Raw genomic sequence first — 12,394 nt, forward strand, 5'->3', positions numbered from 1 at the left:
TACTCCAGTGCTGCCTCCTAGCTGGCCTAGCCTAATAAAGTGCTGTTGCCACCCCACCTGTTCACCCAACAAACCATTCAAATGGGCTGCTGGTACAGAGCACACACACAGATTAAGTACATCCATTTAATGACAGGGCCTAGGCAGTATATATAGTTCAGGGCAGGATGCTGTGGAAGGCAGCAATGTGCTGACGTACACTGTCTACAATCTGCTCTGCTGACCTGCTCCGACCATAGTAGTCAGTGAAGAGACCGTCTGGGTTGAGCAAGTAGATGGCAATGGAGTGGTCCACAATGTAGTCCTGGTCTTCATCCTTGGGACCAGCACTGTAATATACCCGGTAGTTGCGACTAGCCTGGGCCACTTGTTCTGTAGAACCAGTCAGCCCCAGCAGTCTGGGGTGGAAGTCCTGCACATAGCGGGCCATGGCTGCCACGTCATCCCGTTCTGGGTCCACCGTGATGAAGACAGGCTGCACCAGGGGCAGGCCAGGCTCCGCCTCCAGCTTCCGCACCACCTGCACCAGCTTCTCCAGTTCATCGGGGCAGATATCAGGGCAGTGAGTGAACCCAAAGTACATCAGCACCCACTGGCCTCGGAAGTCAGCTTTGCATCGAGGCCTGCCTTTGTGGTCCAGCAGGCTGAAGTCACCCTGGCCCACAGCGGCCTGGCGCAGGGCCTCTGTTCGTTTCTGTTGGTGCCACTGTTCCTTCTCAGCTCTTGCGGACAGCCAAGCCCAGCCCAGCCCAGCCCCAAACAGGGCAGTGATCAGCAGTCTAGTTCTTAGCCCAGGGCCTCGGGGCTGGCCCTGCCCTGACCAGTGCCGGGACTTTACATACTGAGTTTCACCTCCTGTGACCCTGAGAAGAACTCGAGGTTTCAAGTGAGAGAGTTTGGGCCAGGCTTTGGGCCCTAGAGCCAGTAGCATCACGGACCTGAAGCTCCTGGAAATGAATAGACATGCCAGAAGTCAGAAAAGAACAGATGAGGTACCAGGTGCCACAGAAACTTGTCACTCACATTCAAGCAGGTTAGCCAGCTGTCTGCACTAGCTCATCTGAACTCAGAACTGTTGTACCTTACGCTGCAGCCTAGGCAACATCAATGTCCACAGCGAGCCTCACCCTGCACCTCAACTGCCAGGCTTCCCTCTGGATGCCTGGGAACATTGTGAATATGCTTTGCCTGGGCATTTCAACGCATGTGTCTATTTACAATAAATTCTCTTTTTATAAGGGAGGATGTTGATATTCTGGCTTACGACCTTAAAGAAATACTTTCTGGCTTCAAGGGTCACTTCTGGGTGATCTGGGGCTCAGTAGAAAACAAGTGCCACCAATGTCACACAACCCAGCTGCTGTCCGCCTTGAACTGTGTCCTATCTACACCTTCCTGGGCAGACTCGTTGGCACATGCCTCTGCAGTCCCCCACCCCACGCCTTATTAACTCCATGTTTTCTGCAAGGGCCCCTGGGCTTTGTCAAGAGAAGCTTACAACTACCATTTAGAGCCACCAGCACCCAGCTTACTGGGCTCAATTATATTGTCCTGTGTGGCTCAAGCTTGGCCCTTCTCTGAGATGGCTCAGAGGACAGGAGACAGCGCATGCCCAGGGCACCATCGACCCATTTGTCCCTGAGCTGGGACCAACCTGAGAAGACGGGGCGGCGGGGAGGGGGGCGGGTGTTGGCAAATATTCCCAATACATCCCCTTTTCTGGGTCCCAACAGGTCTCTAGCTCACCATGGTGCGCAGCACCCGCAAAGGCAAACCGCGGAGGTTAGTTGTGTCGTGGTCCCGCCCCCACCCCATCCCCCGGTCTCTCCCCTGGACGGGTGGGGGGCTTGCCAAACTACAGAACCCACCCGGGTGCGGTGGGGTCGAGTTTTAAGGCTGTGCGGTGGTCGATGGGAGGACTAGCTCAGCGAAGGGTGAAGGAGCCTTGAAGGGTGCTCGATCTGACAATACGAGCGCCCCCTGTAGAGCGCGGCGCTGCTGGCTGCTGAGCGCAGGGCTGTCCAGGTGCACGCGGAGCCAAGGGGTCCCTGTGCGGGCGACGGAAGCGGTTACCTAGGTCACAGCGGAGGACCCGAAGGGTAGGAGTGGCTACGGGGTCCAGACAGCGCTTACCGCGGTACAGCCACTGGCCCACGTCGACCAACAGTTCAGCACCCACTCCAGGCCTGATCGGCTGCCCAGCTCGGCAGCGTCCAGCTCCGAGCTCGTGCAGCACACGGGCAAGCTGCAGCGCTAAAACGCCCTCCACAGTGCCTAAAGGAGAAGGCGGGCTCATGTGCCAGGACCCGGAAAGAGACGGAGAGGAAGTAGGGTGGGGCCTGGTGCCGAGGATATCCGGTCTCACCGTCTGCAGGTGCGAGCAGCTCCTCTTGCATTCGGGCGTGTGGTAGCAGCTGTCGGCGTTGCGTGGGGCTCCCGGAGCACAACGCTCTGGCTAGGCGTGGGTCCACGCCCTGCGCCGAAAGCATCAGCTGGAAGCGGCGCCGCGCAGAGCCGTTATCTAAGGCCGCGGCCACTCGAGCGGCGCCCTGGTCTTGGGTTTCCGCCTGTTCGCTAAGCCAAAGGATGGCGCCCCCTGTTGGCGGGCGGGCGGGGTGGCGCTCAGAAGCTGAGTTCCTGGCATACTGATACTGTGGTCTTAACCCCAGCCCTCTCACCTAGCCTAGTGACCAGTTCCCGTAGATCCGGCGGCCCCGCACCATCCAGGCAAAGCAACGCTTCTTCCACTTCCAGAGTATGACCCACACTGCGGCCCAGAGGGTTATCCATGGCAGTCAGGGCTGCGGCGACCCGCAGCCCCAGGCTCTCCCCGACGCTAACCTGGGGAGGCACTACTCAGTGTCCAGCCGGTGTTATCAAATCCCATACCTGCTGCACCTGGCTTAGGATGTCAGCAAAGGCTTAGGGTGGAGGTCAGAAACCAACACTGCCAGGCCTCAGAGGTGGTGATGGTGGGGTGGTCTTGTCATTTGCCCTAAGTGGAGGGACTCTGTGGAGAATTTCCCCAGGCCCAAGGTCAGGACAGCCTTAATTGGATAGGGTAGGAAGTCTGGAAAGGGGGATTGCCAGTTGGTTCTACCAAGAGAGTCGAGTGGGCAGAGGCAGGGGTATGACAGAGGTGGCATCCCTTCATAGAAAGGACACTCAGGCTTAGCACGGGCTCACCAACGTCTTTGCCAGCTTGCGGGCCTGCTCCTGGTCTGGGAAGACTGCAGCCCCCCCAAACTTAACATCTACCACCAGAGTGGACAGTCCCTCCACGGCCTTCTTACTGAGGATTGAGGCTGTGGAGAAGAGAAAATGTTATCCTAAGGTATGTATCTGGGGACAAGGAGGGGCTGCCTCAGTGATAAAAGTCTGTAGTGGATTGCATGTCAGCGAGGCTGCCCCATCTCACGTCACCTGTGATGAGTGGTACACTGTCCACAGTGGCTGTCACATCTCGTGCAGCGTACAGGATTCCATCAGCAGGCACCAGCTTTTCACTCTGGCCAACAATGCAGCAGCCCGCTTCCTCAAGAATCAGCAGCATCTGTTCAGACACTGTCAGTGACCTCTGAGGAAGGACTCTCCCTCTCACTGGCCCTGACCCAGCAAAAGTTACAAACATGACCAGGGGGTGTCAATAATCCGGTTCCGGTGACTGATGCCAAGGATCCTGATCAGCTAGTTAGTGACACATTAATGTTTAGCAGCTCAGACAGTGTTTTCTACCCATTCCCAAGTAATGGTCCTGACCAAAGGTCTCTGGATGACTCCACAATCAGTGACCTTTAGAATAGTCAACATTCTCACTAGTGACCCAGATAAATAACCTATCCCTTGATCATCCCGTGGTTCTAGCCAGTGACTCCCTCAACCTTGATCAGTGATCAATTAGTGACCCACGTGTACCTGCTCTGGGCTCTGGGTGACACTGAACCCAGGAATTGACTCCAGCTTATCCAGTGTGCCCCCCGTGTGCCCAAGACTGCGTCCGCTGATCATTGGCACCTGGTGGACAGGAATGTTGTCTGCCCCTGTACACCTCCCCTTTTCCCCATGTCATCTTTCCTCCAGTAAGAACATCAGCTGAAATCACTTAAAAAAAAAAAAAAAAAAAAGCCAGCTGGTGGTGGCACACACCTTTAATCCCAGCACTTGAGAGGCAGAGGCAGGTGGATCTCTAAGAGTTCGAGTCCAGGACAGCCAAGGCTACACAGAGAAACCCTGTCTCAAAAAGAAACCCCCTCCCCAAAAAAGCAGTTGTGATATTTCAGTCAATGTTTAAAATTGGTGGAAAGGAAAATAAATTGTACTTGGTGGGGAGTAATTTGTAAGTAGGGCAGGGACTGGCACTCATTATCTGGGACCCAAGTCTGAGGGACAAGAAAAAAGAACCAGCTCTTCCTGTCAGCTCTTGGAGGAGGTCCCTTCCCTATTCCATCATGGAATATTTGGTCGGTATTGGGGAATGAGACAGCCCTGGGTTTGAGAGTTTTGAGTCTGGCTTGAGGGTATGGAGGTGCCTGTGAGTGAGCCAGAGATTTGTAGAGGTTGGTGGTCACTAACCTTGCAGCCACATGCAGCCAGGGCAGGTGCCAGAACCAGGCTAACCTTATCACCCACACCTCCTGTGGAGTGTTTATCCACAAGCTGCTGGTGCCAGGATTTGGGCCACTTCAGTTGCTGCCCAGACTCTGCCAGGGCCCGAGTCAGCACAGACGTCTCCTCTAGGTCCATGCCCTGCAGCCGAATGGCCATCAACATGGCCCCTAGCACCGGCATATGAACAAGCATGAGTTTCCTGGGGCCCGTGATGGCGGTGGGTTACTGTGGATCCTTGTGGTACCTTTGGGACAGTTGGGGAGGGAGGGAGTGGGGGAATATCCGGGTCTAGTTAGGGCTTCCCACACACCGATTTGTGTGTCCTGTGCGCTCCCATCCATCACAGCGTGCACGAAGTCCCTGATATTTGCCTCGCTCAGATGCCCTCCATCTCGTTTCAGCTGGATCAGCTCAGGCAGCCGCCTGGCCTCCCCACTCCCTCCCCCTGAGTCGGCACCAGCTGCCTCTGGGGCTGAGGGAGGTGATGTCCCCGGAGCTGCCATTGCTCCAACCTGCAGGGGGATATTAAGAGGCTGGTGGAACCTCCCCCTTCACCCATTTCCCTGAAGCCATGGTCACTTGTCCGAACCTTGCTCTTATATGTGTCTATGATGTCCATCACTGTCCCACGTCTTTCTCAACACCAACCCCCCACCCCTACCCCTCTGTCTGGCTTCAACCTCACAACTTGATCCCAGTCCACTACCTATTCAGTTCAGGAGCCTTTACCAGTTTTTTTTGGATCTGGCCCGGTTCCGGCCTCGGATCCCTCAGCCTGGTGTGGAGTTAGGTGCAGAAGAGACTGGTGGCCAACAGGTAGTTCAGGGACAACTCATAGGGCGGTTCCAGTAGGCGGCACTTGTCAAGGGAAGGCCAATCACCGCTTCAGTGGCGGCTCCCTATCGGCTGCCTTGTGGCCAGTAGATGTTCCCGGGACCTTAAGGGTCAGATTATGGCGCTCCAGACTGGCCTTCACTCTGCTGGTTCCCTGGGGTCTTGGTACGAATGGGTCCTGAGCACCACTGTCCTGCTTGCCTGATCTCTAAGTTCAGACACCATCGATGGTCACGCCCTATCCCCCCCTTGCCCACCACGCAGAAAGAAAGACACACACAACGCTGGCTTGAAAAGCTTTTAAGCAAACAACCGAGGGCCAGTGCCCGCCTGCTGGCGTCAGTCGTCCACGTGGGCTATCATGGGGGCCAGGTAGTCTGAATGCCTGATCCCGAAGGTCCAGCCACGAGGCTTCCGGTGCTGCAGGCCCAGGAGACGCAGCTGACCTTACCAAGCCAGCTGTTCGGCTTCCTACAGGGGTGCCTGTTCCCCGGGGACTCTGACCCATGCCTTAGACCTCAGACCCTCATCCCCTGCCCCTAGATTCCCCTTCTGAACTCCACACCACCTTGTCCACGCTGTAGGATGCAGGTCCTGGCTTCGGTGTGCTGTCTTGGGGTGGTGAAGTCCGCGCCAACATCGTGAACTGCGGGGCTCGAGGCTTGTAGATCCCAGGGTTCACAACGTGGTAGGCACAGGGGCCTGGGGTCTAGGAGTACAAGAGGGGTGCTGGACCCAGTCATCATTCTCCATTGTGAACTACTGGCAGGCTCCCTTTCCCTCTCTCCCCCCTCCCTCTCCTTTCCCCCCCCCTCCCAAATTTCACTATACACCCCAGGCTGGCTTTGAACTTCTGCTTCAGTTTGACGAGTGGTGAGATGCCTGCAGTTCTTCATCACCCCCAACTCTCCACTGGCCCCCTTTTTTTGGGGGGGAGGGTTCGAGACAGGGTTTCTCTGTATAACAGCCTTGCCTAGACTCACTTTGTAGACCAGGCTGGCCTCGAACTCACAGAGATCCGCCTGCCTCTGCCTCCCGAGCACTGCTGGGATTAAGGGTGTGCGACACCACGCCCGGCTTTCCACTGTCCCTCTTGATTACTAGAGACGTTCAGCTGTCAGCCCTTTGCCCACCTTGCTGAGGTCCTCGAAGCAGCTGCCCACAGTGCTGCGGCCATAGAACGAGTAATTTGGGGCTGAGACTTTGCCTATGACACGTGGGCCCAAGAGCGAAGGCACAGTGTAGGATGCAGGGCCTAAGGAGGAGCCAAGAAGAAGGCACTTGTACCAGTCTCCTTGCTTTTATGGCAGGCTTCCGGATGGGGTGTGGGAAGGTCCCTAGTGTTGGACCCAGCCCTTCTGGCCTCACCTGGGGTTTGTTGCTTCGAGAGGATGCCCCAGTTTCGGGAAGCCATGGTATGCCGAGGAGCCGAAGGGTGTGTCATGTTTCCCGCACGTTCTGGGAAATACCTGCCTATGGGATGGACAAAGAGTGTGAGCCAGAACAGGGGTGGGGTGGGGTGAGGTATGGGGAGTTTAGCCTGGGGTCTTGGCACTAAGGAGAAATTGGAGCCACAGTGAGGTTAGGGTTTCTGGGTATGGGTAAGAGGTTCCCTGCATTCTGGGTTTGGATGGGGAATTTCCTAATGGGCCTTCTTGGAGACAGTTCCACGTTGGGGAGACCCGGGCCCCAGGGTGCTGACCCGGTCCCGGAGTGCGGAAGGGCGCTGTGTGGCTTAGGCGACCATAGATGGAGAAAGCCGGGGCGCCTTCGATGCCGCGGACTGTCATGCGGGCAGGCACCAGGTGGCTCGGCCCGGGCCCGCAGGAAGTGTGTTTCAGGGGCAGGCGCGAGCCGAAAGTGAAGGCGGGGGCGCGCGGCCGAGACGGGTCGTGCAAGATGTAACCTGCGGACAGTCCCCGCGTCACCTCCCGCAGTGCCCAGAGGCTGTCATCTCCTTTCCTTCCCCCATTTCATCAAGGCAGGCCCAGAACACACCCTTCATCTTTTGGCCTCCCCTTTTGCCCCAGGCACACTTATGTGCCTGGGTTCCAGGCAGCAGTGTGTAGACCGCCCACAGTACCACCTTCCCAACTTCCTCCCCCGACACCCGCCCTTGCTACCGGTGTTCGGTGGCAGCTTGTATTTGGGCCCCGGGCCTCTGTGGAGCGCCGCGATGGGGCCGCGGGGCCGATGTGGGCGCCAAGTGCCGACCCAGACTTCTGAGCCCATGACGCAGGCGGGGGGCGCCTATGGCTTTGCTGCACCTGTGGGCAGAATTCTTAGGAGACACACTTCTCCAGCTCCACTCGGGACCAGTACGACCGAGTGCAAAGCCTAGCACGTATCCCAGGGCACCGGGAAAACAAACAATAGTTTCCCAGGATGGGAGGCGGGTGCACTGGGGCAGAAACGAGCTTCAAAGTCATCTATGGACTTCTATCCTAGGGGTTTCAGTACAAATGTTTAAGTTCGGGCCAAGTTCGGACCCAGACATTGCAAAGTGGAGTTTCTGAGTGAGAGAGTGATTTTAGAGATGCTGGGAAGGTCCCTATAGGGGCACTGGGTGCTCGGAGGGAAGGCCTGGAGATGCACTGACCTGCTGTTGTGGCTACCCTCTTGGGAAAGCAAAGCTGGGGAGCGTGACAACCCTCTCGTCAAAAACTCTCAGACCCCATTATGTCCCATCTTGCTTCCTGGCAACCAAGGGCCTGACCCCACCCTCCAGGGCCTTCAGCCTGCCACTGCCGAGGCTGTGTGCTAGCTGGGCATTAGGCTGGGTCACAGACTAACGCACTGGTTCCGGAATGAGACAAATCTGCAGACAAACAAACAAACAAACAAGCTTCAGAATAAAGGAAGAATACAGAAAGCTCAGTTTAACTATGCATTTGTGTAAGCCCATGAAACATTTGCAAAACTAATATTTTGGATCATAAAATAATATAAATATACTAGAGAGACTGCAGTGTACGAGTGGATCACACTCCAATACAAATTCTCAATGAAGTTTTTTTTTTTTAAGTAAACTTTAAAAACTTTGGAATCAAAAGGAAACTCAGCTCTTGAGTCACAAATGATATAAAATATTTCAGAGGAAAATTGTATAGAATGCATCTAAAGTAGAGAAAAATGTATAGCCCTAAGATAACCTCAGTGCTAATGAAAATCTTTTTTGTTTTTTGTTTTGTTTTGTTTTGTTTTTGTTTTTGGAGATAGGGTTTCTCCATGTAGTCCTGGCTGTCCTGGACTCTGTAGACCAGGCTGGCCTCGAACTCATAGAGATCTGCCTGCCTCTGCCTCCCAAGTGCTGGGATTAAAGGCGTGCAACGCCTTAATGACATTTAGAGTTTATTTTGCAAGCAACAACAGCAGCAAAAGATTTTTAAAAATAAGGAAACTTTGGAGTAAGCAGGTAGTTCCAGCACTACTCCAGCTGGGGCAGGAGGATCTTAAATTCAAGGCCAACCTGGGGTGCATAGTGAGATCCTGTCTCAATAAAAACAAAAGAATGCATCAAAGATTTATATATATATATATATATATATATATATATATATATATATATATATATCAGAGATGATAAATATCTATTTGTAAAAAGATGGCATTTTAGTGAGCGTGGTAAAGGTGAAAGTGATAGCCAACAGAAACTTAGATACCAGGCCAGGTGCAGCAGCACCTATCCCTGTACTCAGCAGAGGCAGGTCGGTCCTCCGGGAGAGCCTAATCTACAGAATGAGTCTTTAAGGTCTCTTATGCATAGTATCTGCAAACAAGGGTAGTTTGTCTTCTATTCCTACTTGTGTCTATTTGTATTTTCTTTTGTTTTATTGCTGTAGCTAAGACTTCAAGAAATATGCTGAATAAAAGTGGGGAAGGTCATTCTGCCTTGCTGCTGGTTTTTAGTGAAAATGCTCTTAAGCTTTTTCTCTTTAGTATGATATTGGCTGTAGGCCAGTCACACATAGTCTTTATTATGTTATGTTAAAATATTATGTTAAAATTTCTTCTTCTTCTTCTTCTTCTCCCTCCCCCCCCCCCTCTCTGAGATAGGGGATAGTCTTTATTATGTTATGTTAAAATATTATGTTAAAATTTCTTCTTCTTCTTCTTCTTCTCCCTCCCCCCCCCCCTCTCTGAGATAGGGGTTTCTGTTCCTTTTTTTTTTTTTTTTTTTAAAGATTTATCTATTTATTATTATGTATACAGTGCTCTGCCTACATATACATCTGCAGGCCAGAAGAGGGCATCAGATCACATTACAGATGGTTGTGAGCCACCATGTGGCTGCTGGGAATTGAACTCAGGACCTCTGGAAGAGCAGTGAGTGCTCTTATCCACTGAGCCATCTCTCTAGCCTGTTCCTATTTTCTTCAAGGATTTTGGTTTTTTGGTTTTTCGAGGCAGAGTTTCTCTGTGTAGCCTTCGCTGTCCTGGACTGACCTTGGAGATGAGGCTAGCATTGAACTCACAGTGAGTTGCCTGCCTCTGCCTCCTGAGTGCTGAGATTAAAGGTGTGTGCCACCACACCCAGCTTCTTCAGGGATTTTTATCATAAAAGAATATTAGATTTTGTCGAAGCCTTTTCTATTGAGATGGCCATGTGATTTCTGACTTTGAGGATGTTACTTATGTTTTTATTACATTAATTTATGTAAAATAAAATTTTTTTTGGTTTGGTTTTCAGAGACAGAGTTTCTTTGTGTAGCCCTGGCTATCCTGGAACTCACTCTGTAGACCAAGATGGCCTCTGCTTCCCAAGTGGTGGGAATAATTTAGGTCTTTTTTCTTTTCTTTTTTTACTTCTTTCTCCCTAGAGACAGGGTCTCACTATGTAGTTCTGGCTCTCCTGAAACTCACTGTGTAGATCAGGTGGGCCTTGAGCGCTTAGAGAACCACCATCTGCCCCCAAGTGCTGGGATTAAAGTTGTGTGCTGCCTGCCTAGCCTGTCTTTTATCTTGTTTAGTTTGGCTAATGATTTCTTGATATTGTTTTAAAGAGCTAACTGTTTTGTTGATTATTTGTGTATTTTTACCTTTCTTTTTAAATAAATGCATGTTTTGCCTGCCTGTATGTCTGTGCACCAGAAGAAGGCAGTGCATTTCTGGGCCTGGAGTTAATAGTTACAGATAGTTGGGAGCCTGTGCATGTTTGCTGGGAGTTGAACCCAGGTCCTCTGCAAGCCTGTGCTCTTAACTGCTGAATCTCTCCAGCTTGTTTTTTTACTCTTCTATTTCATCAATTTTTGTTGTGATAGCTCTTGAGTATTTCTTTGCATTTACTGGGTTTGTTTTTGTTTTTTGTTTTTGGTTTTTTTTTTAGACCAGGGTCTTACTATATAGCCTTGGCTGTCCTTGAGCTCACTATGTGGCCCAGACTAGCCAAAAACTCACATAGATTCCCCTGCCTCTCCCTCCTGAGTCCTGGGATTAAAGGCATGCACCATCACACTTGGCAGAGGCTAATATTGTTTTTGTTTTTTGAGACAGGATTTCTCTGTATAACAGCTCTAGCTGTCCTGGAACTCCCCCTGTAATCCAAGCTGGCCTCGAGCTCATGGAGATCCACCTGCCTCTGCCTCCCAAGTTGCTGGGATTAAAGACGTGCACCACCGCTGCCCAGCAGCAGAGGTTAATATTTCCTAAGCATTGAAATTATTCTAGGTATGGGCTTATAAATATCACAACATGATGTTTTGATTATAGGTACTTTTATTTTTAAAATTTCAATAATAGAGAAAGCTTATGCATGATGGGCTTTGATAGTCCGCATAGTTTGTGTTTTGGCAGTTCTTTTGTATTTAGCTCCACAGCTGAAGTAATGTACGTGCTGTGCTGTGCCATCTCTGGAGGAACCAACTTTACATATGCAAGCAGATATTTCCCAACTTCTTTCATGGAGATGGGGACAGGGAGTGCTCAGTGAACACTGGGAAAGAGGGCCCTTTGGGGGGGGGGTCACCATTGCTCATCAGATCCTCCTAAGCCCCCTTTTCTCAGTTTTCTTTGATACTATTCATGCCGTCTGTGCGTTTAAAGTCAACATAGGCCAGTTGTGTGGCTCATACTTTGTAACCTTTCTAGCAAGTGCTACTTCTTCTTAACTTCCTCTGGGAAGGGATGTGTGGAAATGGCTGTCCTTTGGCGGGGGGGGGGGGGGGGGGGGGGGGGGGGGGGGGCGCTGGCAGCACAGCCACAGCCTCAGACGCCTTCCCTGCAGTGTCTCTTCACCGCTGGTTCAGCTCTGTCTCCAGCTTCACAGTGTCTCCATACTAGCTGTTCTCATCCTCTGAGTCGCAACCCACTTAGGGGGTTGCATATCAGATATCCTGCATATCAGGTATGTACATAATGGTCCTGAAACAGCAATGAAATAGTTTTATGGCTGGGGATCAGCACAGCCTGAGGAACTGTGTTAAAGCATCGCAGGCAGCATTAGGTAGGCTGAGAGCCGCTGATCTAGACACAACTAAGTTTTGCCCTCCGTCTTCCATTTTGATAGGACTAAGCATGCCCTGCTCATCTCATGAAGCCTCCCCGCTCCCACCTGACCATCATTCCTTGTGGGTTTGTTGGTGTTGATTCCTGCACTCACGCTGCCCTCTGTGGCTCCCCTGTGACCCTCCTCACTCTAACTGCCCTGATCTTCAGAAGCCTCATGGAGCTAACCAAGCACCGGCTAGCCCATAAAGGAGGTACAGGAGAAGCATCAACTCTTATCTATTGAAGGTCCTGGGTCTCTAAACTTAACTACAGAAGCAGATAGAGCCTGAGACTGGGACAGAGAGTAAAGCAATGAAGTCCTCTGCTAGTTGAAGTCCACCTTAAGCTGTGGGGCTATCCCCATCCTCTCTCTGTCACTTAATAGTTCTAATGGGAAGCTGGGATGGGACCAGACCAGATGAGATACTTGAGGCTCAGCAGAGGCTAGGCGACGTGCCAGGGACAC

At 52.1% G+C, this 12,394-nt stretch overlaps 3 protein-coding genes across 4 annotated transcripts; all 3 read right to left on the reverse strand.

Moving 5' to 3' along the window:
* Positions 1–112: 112 nt before the first annotated feature.
* On the reverse strand, positions 113–2,279 carry LOC127201551 (protein SCO2 homolog, mitochondrial). 2 transcript variants are annotated; one of them, XM_051160204.1, is made up of 2 exons: positions 2,134–2,279; positions 113–947 (listed from the first exon to the last, which is right to left on the reverse strand). In XM_051160204.1, the coding sequence occupies exon 2, from the start codon at positions 929–931 to the stop codon at positions 158–160; it is 774 nt and encodes a 257-aa protein (XP_051016161.1). In that variant the 5' UTR covers positions 932–947; positions 2,134–2,279; the 3' UTR covers positions 113–157. The 2 variants fall into 2 exon arrangements, with proteins under 2 accessions (XP_051016161.1, XP_051016163.1); XM_051160206.1 differs by lacking the exon at positions 2,134–2,279 and adding an exon at positions 2,074–2,096.
* Tymp (thymidine phosphorylase) lies at positions 1,863–5,201 on the reverse strand. The gene is made up of 9 exons (XM_051160208.1): positions 4,919–5,201; positions 4,573–4,775; positions 3,916–4,014; positions 3,424–3,553; positions 3,187–3,305; positions 2,679–2,841; positions 2,366–2,596; positions 2,134–2,274; positions 1,863–2,048 (listed from the first exon to the last, which is right to left on the reverse strand). Exons 1-9 carry the CDS (start codon positions 5,109–5,111, stop codon positions 1,891–1,893), a joined length of 1,437 nt encoding a protein of 478 aa, XP_051016165.1. The 5' UTR covers positions 5,112–5,201; the 3' UTR covers positions 1,863–1,890.
* A 317-nt stretch (positions 5,202–5,518) lies between these two features.
* Odf3b (outer dense fiber of sperm tails 3B) lies at positions 5,519–8,103 on the reverse strand. Its single transcript, XM_051159424.1, has 7 exons — positions 8,042–8,103; positions 7,566–7,709; positions 7,145–7,348; positions 6,811–6,915; positions 6,576–6,697; positions 6,011–6,151; positions 5,519–5,862 (listed from the first exon to the last, which is right to left on the reverse strand). The coding sequence occupies exons 2-7, from the start codon at positions 7,672–7,674 to the stop codon at positions 5,782–5,784; spliced, it is 762 nt and encodes a 253-aa protein (XP_051015381.1). The 5' UTR covers positions 7,675–7,709; positions 8,042–8,103; the 3' UTR covers positions 5,519–5,781.
* Positions 8,104–12,394: the final 4,291 nt, after the last annotated feature.

Source organism: Acomys russatus, chromosome 17 (genome assembly GCF_903995435.1).
Source record: "Acomys russatus chromosome 17, mAcoRus1.1, whole genome shotgun sequence".
Lineage (NCBI taxonomy): Eukaryota > Metazoa > Chordata > Mammalia > Rodentia > Muridae > Acomys > Acomys russatus.

Coding starts and splice junctions, on each gene's coding strand:
- LOC127201551 (XM_051160204.1), bottom strand. CDS start 931: ATGCTACTGGCTCTAGGGCCCAAAGCCTGGCCCAAACTCTCTCACTTG.
- Tymp (XM_051160208.1), bottom strand. CDS start 5,111: ATGGCAGCTCCGGGGACATCACCTCCCTCAGCCCCAGAGGCAGCTGGT. Junction 4,776..4,918: donor CGCACAGGACACACAAATCG/GTGTGTGGGAAG, acceptor TGCCGGTGCTAG/GGGCCATGTTGATGGCCATT. Junction 2,049..2,133: donor GGGCCAGTGGCTGTACCGCG/GTAAGCGCTGTC, acceptor TCGCCCGCACAG/GGACCCCTTGGCTCCGCGTG.
- Odf3b (XM_051159424.1), bottom strand. CDS start 7,674: ATGGGCTCAGAAGTCTGGGTCGGCACTTGGCGCCCACATCGGCCCCGC. Junction 6,698..6,810: donor CTCGAAGCAACAAACCCCAG/GTGAGGCCAGAA, acceptor GCTCCTCCTTAG/GCCCTGCATCCTACACTGTG. Junction 6,152..6,575: donor GCTTCGAGGACCTCAGCAAG/GTGGGCAAAGGG, acceptor TTGTACTCCTAG/ACCCCAGGCCCCTGTGCCTA.